General features: G+C 38.7%; 1 protein-coding gene across 1 annotated transcript; it reads right to left on the reverse strand.

Moving 5' to 3' along the window:
• Positions 1 to 5: 5 nt before the first annotated feature.
• Positions 6 to 8,454, reverse strand: LOC306847019 (protein lin-28 homolog A-like; the record flags this gene model as incomplete). Its single annotated transcript, XM_079380751.1, has 4 exons — positions 6 to 228; positions 2,026 to 2,204; positions 7,623 to 7,780; positions 8,406 to 8,454. The coding sequence occupies 4 exons, from the start codon at positions 8,452 to 8,454 to the stop codon at positions 6 to 8; spliced, it is 609 nt and encodes a 202-aa protein (XP_079236877.1).
• Between the last annotated feature and the right edge of the window lie 4,256 nt (positions 8,455 to 12,710).

The raw sequence follows: 12,710 nt of genomic DNA on the forward strand, positions 1-12,710 counted from the left end.
CCCGACTAATCAGAGCAGTCGGGAGGGAAGGGGGTGTGGCTCATGTCCTCCTCTTCTCCTGTGGTGGAGGCTGGTGATTTTCCCTGAGATCCCGGTGACAACTGCTGTGCTTTGATTGGACAGTTGGCCACCATGTGGGTGATGCTTTGGCAGAAATGGCACTTTTTTGGCTGAGGAGGCAGCTGGCATTCTTTGGCGTGGTGATTCGGCCCTCCACAGTTGAAGCATCTGGAAATGGTGCAAGAAAAGGTGTGATTTGCAGGAAAGACCACTAGAGGGCGCACACATCTTAAATCAGCAAGGGTCACTGAGATAAGATTTAACATGTAATTGTTATTGTCCACAATGATTTAAAGGAGAATGACAGCGTTATGCACATCTCCAGCACTATAGAATCCAACACAAACTAATATTTTTTATTCACTCTTATAATACTCAGAATTTACAAAAAAAAAAAAAAAGTTGAGTGAACAGTGATGAATGTGACGGAGCTCAAAAAATGATGTAAATTTTAGTGGAAATATAAATATTTAAAACTTATAAATATAATAATGTAATTATAAAAATATGTATAATATTGTCACTTCATATACTAACGCACCAAGAGGAGTTTAATACAATATTTCAGCGCCACTTAAAAATATAATAAATGTTACCATTTTTAGTTAGAGATGAATTTAAATGAAAGCCCCTCGGCTCTCTGTATTGTGGGGGGAGTTATTGATCGGCCAGAGGAAGGAGGTGTGGCATCTCTGTGGCTCTTTGTTTCAATATGCAGCCTGACCTTTGCACTTTGATCCCTGCTCTCTCCTGCCCACCCCCACCCCGCTCACATACATCACACCTCAGGGTTGCCATGGCAGCGTTCACCTCTGACCTTTCTCAGGCACCTACATCTGTTATTAATTAAATGGACAGGATCTGATCCTCCATCAGGAGCCACAGATCCAGAGAGATGGAATATCAATGATAAACAGCAGGAGAAAGCACATGTTATTATGCATGAAAATGCCTCACAAACCCGTCACCGTCATTCATGCACAGTTGTGAAAGCTGCGCGCTTGGATCCGGATCCAGCGTGGTTAGATGCAGCTGAGGAGGACTGTGGGAGGACGGTGTTATCGATAACCTGCGGCTGTGCTGTGGGGGGCGGGTGACTCTCTGTGAGCCTAAACTCTGAGATTTTAAACAACCTATTGATCCAGCAGGTCAAGTCACCAACGCTCAGGGTGGGGGAAGGAAACGCTCCTCGAGATATTGCATCAAACTATCCAGAAGCAGGATCTCAAACATCTGCATAGAACTGCAGCATCTCAGTATAGGTCTAGAATAGACAGCTCCTTACTCTTTATAATAAACATGTTGAGTCAATATAGCTCTTATCTGAAGACACAGAGACATGAATACTTGGCACATGATACACAATGACGGTGACAATCAGTGAATAGTGTTTGAGTATGAATGGGTCATTTTGAGTAAAAAATCAACTCTAGATGTCACAAAACAGCAAGTTACTTAACCTAACAACAAAAGCAGAAAACAGTGTAAATATATCTCGAAAACAGATTTTTAAAAGTTAAAGTTCACTGTTGTTGCAGATGAAAAATAACATAACATTACATTTTTTGTGCTAGATTAAATGTTGATAATTAGGATCTCAAACCCCTTTATCTAAACCTCTCTACTTAACCATCAGTCATGCACATCTGCCATGTTTGTAGTTTTTTAATGCGTTTTATTTGTGTTTGTAGTTCTGAACCGAATCCTTCGTCAAAGCGCAGTGGATTGTGGGCAATATTAGCCATTAAAGTGTGAACGGATCCAAACTTCAAGAATCGACCTGAAATAGTAGCCCATCCGAGGACTTTTGGCATAATCTTATGCTTTGGGACACACTTATTGTAATCTCTTAATACTATTCAGGATGGATATTGTGTTACTCAGATGATGAATTCTGTATAACTTCACGAAGCATTCATCAATAGAGTAAGAGCACAGAATGCTGTAGTTCTGAACAGCACTCACCGGTCTCCTTTTGAACGGCGTTTTTGGGCACCCTTGGGTTTCTTCTCGCTGCCTACGCAGGACGCCCCGCCTGGCCCCGTCACCCGTAAGGACTCCAGACCCTTAGAGGACCTTTTGAAGGTGAACTCCACAGCTTCTCCATCCTTCAGACTGCGGAAGCCCTCCATATGAAGCTTGCTCTGCAGAGATCGGGTAGAAACACTGCTTTAGACGTTTAGATCACATTTATACCAAACTAGTGCTGTCAAATGATTCATTCTGATTAATCACATCCAAAAATGCATTTAATTAAGAACAATCTGCGATCTGCAATTCTGAAAGAACTGGTAAAATGGCATCTTCCCCGCCCCAGTTCTGTTGCTACATCGCCTTCACAAACGCCTCTTCACTTAACACTCAGATCAAAACGGCTCTCTCATCTGGGCTCTCTACCAATTAACTCTGGAGATTTGCATCCATCAACGGCTGCATCTGAAACTGAAGGCTCAAACTAGCAGCCTACAGACAAAACATTACAAGATATCATAAGCAGTGAAGGATACATATGCGGCTTTCAAAATCCAACCAGACAATGGCATCTTAGACATGATGTTACTCAGACGGACCTATATGCACTAACAGCCTACATTCACATTTAGGATGCATGACTTTTTCTACATCCAGACAAATGTAGCATCTTATACATATGCAGGGAGCCCCAAAAGTGATTTTGGCTACATAACAAAAAGAGATCAATTTGATTACACTTGTACTTGCACTGTTTCTCAAAAATAAAGTAAGTCCGGCAAATGACATGAATAGGATGGGCAGATGAGCTTCCCCAAAATAACGGCATCTGGTTAAACCTCACCCGGGCCATCGGTGCTGAGGGTCTGCAGTGGGAAAAGGTGGGGGAAGCTCACATTCCTGAGATACTTGCTCTATAGGCGCATGGAAATGGAGCTTGAGAAAGGATCTACCTTTAAAAACAACCTTCTGCTTGTACTCCAAACAAACAACCACTTGCAGACCAAAAATTGGGCTAGTTGGTATATTTGTGAGATCAAACTCAAAACTGCTTTGGTGGTGTTGGTCTGCTACCTTAAAATCAACCCTTGTGTAATAAGATTGCTTATCTTCTCACCGGGACATTCCTTGGGCGAATGTTTTTAGTCTTTTACACATTAAACTCTTAATGGTCTGTAATAAATTCCACACATTCTTTCGGAAAACAAAACACTGGAATGCTTTTCTTGTTTAATGAAGTGATAGAGATTGTACTATCTTTTACTCAGTCGTTCAAAACCCCAATGCATTGCTTTCTTCTGCATGAAACAAAATATGGTATTTTCAAGAACACTGTGGTCCAAACAACATTGAACACCAATGATTTTAACTGAATGGACCTAATATATATATATACACTTGTGTGCCACCAACGAAAGCAAGTCATAGCAGTTAAAACATTTTATTAGTATTATAGCTAACTGCTTCATTAAAATAACTGCAGCTCAGGCTCATTGCAAATGTGTGACCCTGGAGCACAAAAGCAGTCTTAAGTCTCTGGGGTATATTTGTAGCAATAGCCAAAAATACACTGTATGGGCCAAAATTATCCATTTTTCTTTTCTGCCAAAAATCATTAGGATATTACGTAAAGATCATGTTCCATGAAGATATTTTGGAAATTTCCTACCGTAAATATATCAAACGTAATTTTTGATTAGTAATATGCATTGCTAAGAACTTAATTTGAACAACTTTAAAAGACATTTTATGTTTTTTATGGCACCCAAAAACGGACCCTTACGACTGGTTTTGTGGTCCAGGGTCACATATATGACTGCTGTGACATATTACGTTACTTCTTGCATGTTTAGTGACACTTTCATAGTAAAACTCATTTTTTTTTAAATGCACAATAAAATGCATTGGGGTTCATCTTGTTCAAATTGGGTTTGAAAACAATGTATCGCCTACGCTAAACTCTACCCTAAACCTAACTTAAGTATTAACAAAAGCAAAGGTGAGATTAAAACTCATTTTCTACAGCAACCATGCCAATTTAGCTTGTTTCTACAAGTCTTTGAGCTCTTTCATTGTGACATGCGTTTCACAGTATTTGCACAAGAGCACACAGCATCCATATCACACAAACAATGCTGTACCGGGTGCACTACCGAGCAAGTTTACCATGTCACAATTATGCTGTGTAAACCTCAAAAATGTATTAGTTTACAAATCATGCACTATGGTAAGTGTTTAGAGGTCATTACGCAGTATTGTTCAAGGAACTGTATGAAAATAAGTCTTCACTAACCAATAATCTGCCCCGTAATCATAATGTGTGTAAATAAGGAATAGCGGTTTTTGGTGTTTTAGTGCCACTAGAATAAAATCTTTGGAAGTTTGCAAAAATAAAATTGGAGGCATATTTTTCCATTGGGCCCATGTTGAAAAATAGCTTGACTGCCTTTAAACTGTAGTTTGTTAAGAGGCTGATCATTTCAAAGTAGCTTCCCCAACATTGCCAGGTGAGAAGTCTGCAGGGGGGTGGGTCGCTGGGAAGGGAATCAAGCAAAGGCGCTCCCAACCCCCGCCAAGGCTTCCTGAAACCATCCGCAGCTCCATCCTTTGACCTTCTCTACCACTCGCCCTCCTCTTTTACTACAGAGGGTTTTTATGAATGAGTTCAGCTAACAACCCCCTCCCCCAAATACTCCCTCCCTTCCTCCCTGCCCCCCTTTCTCCAATCTCTTGGTCTCATTCCCAACATTCTCACTTAGCATGTCTTTCAAATATTTCCCCCCATTATGAAATCTCCCTCCATCTGCCTCTCTTTTTGGTCATCTCCACACACAATCACCATTCATTCAGTGATTCCCTAATCTAAGGAAGGCAGGATTTCCTCCTGTGGGTTTGACAATGACAGCCATTGTCTTTTTAACCTGGTAGGACCCACGATTATCAATATATCCACAGAGACTCAGGTACGCTTGAGCGCTGGTTATCAAAACCAAACTACTCAATAATATCCAGAAAACTGCCTCCTAATGAGTCAAAGTCAAATTCACTGTGCAGCGCTACAAATGAGTTAATGTACATTTAAATACTAAACAGATCGTAAAGGGATAGTTCACCCCAAAATGAAAATTCCTTCATTTACACATCAGTAGCATTAAAGGAGTTGTGCTGAACGCATGCATTGATTTCTAGTACTGGCAAACCAATTAACTTGATATCTGGCCAATTTTAAATGAACGATGAGCAATGAACGATAACCATGCCCAATTGGCTGATTTATGAATGATTCATATAAACCTTGATGTGAGGATATATAATGTTTTATAAAGGGATACCTCGAAATCCCTTTGAAAAATCCAAATTGTCTCACCCTCAAGTTGTTCCAAACCTGTATAAATTCCTTTCTTCTGCTGAACACAAATTGAGATATTAAGAAAAATGTTGGTAACTAAACAGCTGTTGGTCCCAATTGACTTCTATTGTTTTCCGACACTATTTGGGACCGACAACTGTTTAGTTATCAACATTCATCAAAATATCTTAATTTGTGTTCAGCAGAAGAAACGTTTTGGAACAAATGACAGTTTTCATTATTGTGTGAACTATCCCTTTAAGGAGCAGACTTAGCATTTAGCATGCTAATATGTCTTATTGCTCACTAACCCTTTGTTTGCCAACTAGTAATACCTTATAATTTGGTGACATACATCTAAAATATAATGAACTAAATCAGCTAGCCATGCAAAATCACTTGGAGAGTACTTAAAAAGAGCTTAACTTGATGTTGAAGTTGTGTGAACAAATTATTGTGTTTATTGATTCGTTTGAAACCAATGCACATGATTAAAATCACACTTTTTTTGATGTGGGAAAAAAGTGTCAATGAAGTAAATCAACATAAGTTAATATATTACTTTCAGTAATTTTGTAAATGTTTAATTCAGTTGGTTTGGAACGACTATGCCTTTATCCCTTTACAGTCATCAGTTCAGGGTGTTGATGAAGAAGACTAAACACATGTTCCCATCTCAGTTTTACGTCCTAATGTGCAGTCAATGAGACTTAAAGTCAAAGTGTGCTAAGCCCTAACACCCTCCGTTCATCTGAGGAAACCAAAGACCTCTTACTCCGAGAGAGAGACAGAGAGATCACTTGACACCGTGTGTAGGGCTGCCTGTCCGTTAGATGCTCTAATCTGGGTAATTTTACACAATGACCTCAAGCCATGAGGCAGCAGCTCATTTGGCTCAGGGTGATAGGTGATCCACTGTCTGCCGACTTGCTGGTTGTCGGGCCAATAGCTTGTTGAATTATTGCTGACTGAGACGGTTAGTCTTCACGATTGTAGACAGTACCGCCCAATGGGATTTTTAAAATATAGCGCTTTGTATCAATCACTGCAAAACAAAGTGAATTCAAATGTAATATTCTGGCCTTCACTGTTCATTTATAAGAAGACAGTATGGCATAGACAGCAAAGTCAGAATTAAAGAGCAGACAAGGGACAAGGACATGCTGAGACAGTTCATACATGAATGACTAAAAATAACATCTTTTCTTTGGGACAGTTTGTTCTACAGGAGTGTGCCCAACTGCACAGAAAAATAAATAAATAAATACAAATAAAAAAGCCCTTTTTTCAAAGGCCAATCATTGCAAGGAATGTGGAAAGACAGACATGCATTACTGTATTTAAAATCAAATCCAGACCAAGTAAAGGTAAAGTGGGACCACTGTCAAAATATTACACTAATATTACACTAATACACTTAATATTTTATTCATTTTCTCTACATATATGTAGCCATTTAAAAACAATGGCCAAGCTAATGTGGCATTATATTTTAAAACAGCAGCAATTAAAATTATATATATATATACATATATCCCATTCTACCTGTATTCGCCCTATTTGAGATTGATGGGGGAAAACTTCAAAATTAAAGACCCATGAATTGACATTCAATATCAGAAAATAGTTTTTGGTTTATTTGCATAAGCATTTAATAAAAATGTTCAGCTTTCTGGCCTCTGCAAATAAATTTAGTCAGAAACCTTCTACCGTATATGAACACAAACAGAAACGGGGAATTTTAAAGAACCAAACAAATATTGACATCATTCAAAAATTAAAAACCACAGGACAATATATTTTGTGATTAAAAAATAATAAAAAATAAAGTTCCCACTTAGCTTTAGAAATAAACAAGCTTTTAAAACTCTAAAAATTGCCCTAGTTCATTAAGAAAGAAAGAAAGAAAGAAAGAAAGAAAGAAAGATCTATATACGCCTACAGAACCCAAAAACCAACACATGACCAAAACAAATCACCAAACAGCCCAGAACCCTGAATAAAGCCTAAAAAGGGTGACTGATGGGGAAAAAAGAGGTATCTTTGCTAAACGACTGAAAACCCTTTATTTTTAAGAAAGCAGGTTTTGATTTTTATTAATGCATCAGCGCCGAACACAAAATAATAGCTTCATAAATGGTAGGAGATCATTATAAATGTGGCATACTAATACTGTAAATATTTCATTTAGTGTTAATGTCGTTTGAGCAAATAAAGCAATGAGACATGCTCTCTCTCTCACCTGATGGACGAACACATCCAGGGGTGAGTCCAGACAGATGCCCTCCCGGTGGGTCATGGACAGAAAGCCGAAGCCCATCCGCACATTAAACCATTTACAGACCCCACTTCCACGAAACGAGCTCGAGTCTTCCTCCTCCTCTGTCTTTGCACAGCCCCCTAGAAAAAAAGCACACAAGAAAATCAGTCTCAATTAACTCTACAAATACAAATATCACGCTATCGAAAGTGGACGAAATGAATGACTCTTTACGCGCAAAACACTACAATGAAACGCGATATGATTTCCCCTACAAAAAATATACCTACTTTGCTTTTGTTCAGCACTGTCCAAATCTGTACTTTTATCATCTCAAATAAAATGTTTGTTTAGCCTATATAAAAGCGCAAATAAATGCACAATCCGTCCACAGCTTGCATATCAATTCTTCGAGGGAAATTTCAGTTTATTTCTATGCAGATGTTAGACAGCAACGAAAGTAAAAACGAACCCGTTTCCCTCAGGAAATAGCATTAAATGTCTTAAATCACCAATAAATCTGAGAAATGCACATTCAAAAACAGAGACATGATATTTTCCCCCATTATGTGAATCACTGGTGATCAATATTTAGCCGTTAAAACTAAACACTATCAAACGATATCATTTTTTTTTATCAATATATCATTTAGTTTCCTTAAAGTGCTATATTTTAGCATTAAATTGCACAAAATGTAAAAAACTGAAAGTAGATTTATCAGTGCGCGTCCTTCGGTAATTAAGCACAAAGGCGCACGCGCTCACCTGAGAAATATTGCTCATAAACTGAGCCCATTTCACCCATCTCGCCCATCAACCTCCAAATCAATCCCAAGTTTTGAAAAAGCTTCAGACGGCCCTCCGCATCTCAATCCATCCAAAACAAAGAAATAAAACTACTTTACCGACGCCAGAAGAAACGCACCAACAAAAGATTTGAGGTACATTTCAGCGGTAACGACGCGCAAATTCCAGGGCTTCTGGGAAGAGCCCTTTGTAAAGATCCCCAAATCTGAAAGACAATGCAGGAGATCCGTCCCACCCCCTCCTCTTTATCCCCCTCTCTCTCTCTTCACTGACCCCCCGCTGGAAGATCACCCACGACCTCACCTTCAGCCATGTCTCCAGGATGTCTTCAACCTCTTCTTGCTTCACACCGCAAAGAAAGCGCATTGATTGGGGCCCCAAACAGCATAAAACAGCGGTCAGTGTTTATTCCTGAGTGAATCATGGGACACGGGTCACTGTAGCCTCTCCTCAGCTTTAGGTCAAGTCTAACTGAGCTGATGAATTGCACATTTCTGCGGCCATAGGGTCCAAATTCGCCAATGGGTCAATCGCAGATGGAGAACATGTAAGCTTGGGGAATAGGAAGTGCCCTCCCCTCTTAAACCCTCAGCATGCTGACACACACACACACACACACACACACACACACGAGCGCGCGCGCTTGTTTCTGTGAATTGTGGGGACTTTGCATAGACTTCTATTACTTTTATACTGACCAAACTATATTTTCTATCCCCTAAACTTACAGAAAACCTGTTTGCATCCTTACACTTTCAGACAAACCTCATTTTTATTTATTTATTTTTTTCCCCCTCGTAAAAAATGTCAGGTTTGTCGGGACATTTGCTCCCCACAATGTTGCATAAACAAGCACACACACACACACACACACACACACACACACTGTGACAGCAAAAAAAGAAAGCCTGCCCACTTTCTCCACAACAAACCATTGATTTATTGCACCCGAGGCGTTATCTATTCTCACATTCCACCTCACAAATTATTAATTTACTATTTTAAAACATAACATTATATTATTTTTTAACATTGTGTTATTTTAAAATTTAGCAGGCCATTTATTCATGATATAGATCTCTCTATAAAACGATATCATAAAGTAGCTGTAAAGAATGAAAATGTATGGGGAAAATCTGAATCAGATTTAAGATACTTCATATTGATTTGTACTAAAATATATATAAAACGCCGAAAATAATGTGCACTAATTGTCAAAATAACATCAGATATTTGTGTGCAACCCAAAGCAGATGCGTCTTAAACGAAGACCTGCTATAAAAGGATGATATTGTCGATGTTCAAAGGTTGACAGAGTTCTGGTTCGGGCTTCATGAAGCGCACGCCCGCAGTGTCCTGTTGTCCTCACACCTCAAGCAGACAATGACACACTGAGCCGCGCGCATGTTATTTAATTGATCTCTGACGCCAGCGCATAATGAATATGCATTGCCTGTTTCAGGCACCATTCACACTCAGCAATTTACAATGACATGAATCTGCAAAACGTCTTCAAACATGAATTTATTTTAAAATAGTAAAAAATATTAATTAATTAATTTATTTATTTGTGCGCATCATTATAATATAACAAAAGCTTAAATTACATATTTATGTACCATGTTTTTGGATTGAGGAGATATTAATTTTATTAAATTAATTATTTCACAAATTAAAAATATATGGGTAGTTGACGTATTAATGTGTCCTATGGTGTGACGGAAAATTTTTAAAAAAAAAACTAACATTGAAGATAAACCTCTATCATGCTATTTGTAACTCTAAGAATGAAGAAGTTATTTGTATGTTAAGTTTTTTTAGTTTTTTTTTAGTTTTTTGCTGTCACATCATAGGACACAGTCCAATTTTTATTTGTCAACTACCCATATTGCTTACTTCTATTTTCTTTTATCCATCATTTTATAACTATATATATATGGCTAATATCATAAAGTTCTCACCTGTGTGATTGAGATGCGGATTCGCAGGGGGCATCTTTGGTTTTCTCTTTGTTGTTTAATCGACTAATGAGGACTGTTCTCCAGCCTGCGAGAGCCTAAAGAAGTGTCAGGCCAACTATTCCTCTCCTTGAAGGCATTTTATAGTGTGTGTGTGTGTGTGTGTGTGTGTGTGTGTGAGTGTGAGTGTGAGTGTGTGTGTGTGTATGTGTGTGTGTGTGTGTGTGTACGTGTGTGTGTGTGTGTGAGTGTGTGTGTGTGTGTGTGAGTGTGAGTGTGAGTGTGTGTGTGTGTGTGTGTGTGTGTGTGTGTGTGAGTGTCTGTGTGTGTGTGTGTGTGAGTGTGAGTGTGAGTGTGTGTGTGTGTGTGTGTGTGTGTGTGAGTGAGTGAATGAAGAGCAGTGAGTCAGTCGGGGCTCCTGCTGTGGCTCTGCTCTGATGACTGTATTTGGATTGTCACGGGGCCCGTCACCCGCAAACACAATTAAAGCCGCATCCACTTTCCAATTAAATATTCATGCAGGATTCATGGATGCCGTTCATCAGCTTCCCAAACGCACTCTCAACAAGAGCACAGGTTGCTGACTCATGTCAGAGGAAACAGAACAGCACCTGTTAGTCTTGTTAGTCATAAAGCTTCGTCTAATTAAATACATGGAGCAGAAGCAGAACTCTCTTCTTGTGGTAACTGGGCTTGTGCTTCTGTGGGTCACATGAAGCGCTCGTTAAACGCCAATCAAACGTCCAGCTGGAGCTCTGGCTCTGTGTGGAGTGTAATATTAGAGAATGCTTACCGTGCATTATTGGAGAAAACTAATAAATAATAATAAAAAAATGTGAAATAGTTGCAGCGGCCTATAAACATATCAAACAGAAGTAATGACATTTTTATGTCACATTCAGCAAATGGTGTCTGGTTATCTCATTTTTTCCATTTAATCATATATTGTGTAAACTGCAATAACTTTGTCAAAACATAATGAGGGGGGGGGGGGGGGGGAGTTTGCTTCTGTTGTTTTAGCAAAAGTATTAGGTCATTTGAGTATTTCTCCACTCTCAGAAAAAAAGAAAAGGTACAATAACTATCCCTGGGAGGGTACCCTTTCAAAAGGTACCCTACAAAGTGAATTTTATGAAATGAGTTATTGTTTATAATATATAATGTTTATTTAAATGTAGGGGAGAGCGGAGTGAGCCGGTGTGTTTAAAGTGAGTACATGACTTAAATATGAACACATTTCAGGATTTCTTCAGGAGTCCTTGAGCATATGAAAATCACTTTGAACAGCAAAACATTGTTTTTGAACATAAATGTAGTTACTAATTATTCCAATCACATGGTGAGTAAAATGGACAACTCTTTAAATATATGTGGTAACTTCACCAACTTTTGTTTAAAGTTGTCTAGAAACAAAGGGTGGCTCAAATCACCGACCCAAATTACAAATACTTATGTTATCTTTGACATGAAGAAACAGAACAAACTGAGACTAAATCCAGAAGAACTGTGGAAAACAACGTCTCTGAGATACTTCAAGAACAAGAATGTGAGAAATAATAATAAAACATGTTTGTTTCCTACTGACACACTACAGCAGAAGAGACCATGGAGACTGAAGGACTGCTATGGAGATCTCCTTAGTAACCAATGGCCTTGACCAGAGGGGTTTTCTGGAGGTGACCCATGTCAAGCAGAGGGGACTAAGGACAATGCATCTACCACGTGCTTGAAACACTCTTCAAACTGCCCCTCTTTCTCTCTCCTCAACACAACGAACGATGGATTGTATTTAGTACATCACATATCTAGATGTTGATTCACATTATATGTTTAGATGTTTTAGTTAAAGGAACAGTTCACCCAAAAACAAAACATTGCTGAAAATGTGCTCTCCCTCAGGCCATCAAAGATGTAGATGGGTTTGTTTTGGAGATTTAGAGAAATGAAGTATTACAACACTTGCTCACCAGTGATCCTCTGCAGTGAACGTGTGCCACAAATAATGCACTCAACTCATGCACACGACTTTGTGTGATGCAACAAAAGCTGTGTTTTGTAAGAAACTAATCCATCATCAAGGTGTTTTCATTTTAAACCGTCCAAATCTAAGAGCATAATGCATAATAACACTTCCTTCAGTGCTTGATATGTTCATATTTCTCTCCTCATTCATACAAGACAATATTTTCTCACTATTATGGATTGAGGAGTAATATTTTACAGTGCCCTCCACTAATATTGGCACCCTTTGGTTAATATGAGCAAAATAAATCTGCATTGTTTGATCTTTTATTAAAAAAATCAC

The sequence above is a fragment of the Barbus barbus genome (assembly GCF_936440315.1).
Source record: "Barbus barbus genome assembly, chromosome: 27".
Taxonomy (NCBI): domain Eukaryota; kingdom Metazoa; phylum Chordata; class Actinopteri; order Cypriniformes; family Cyprinidae; genus Barbus; species Barbus barbus.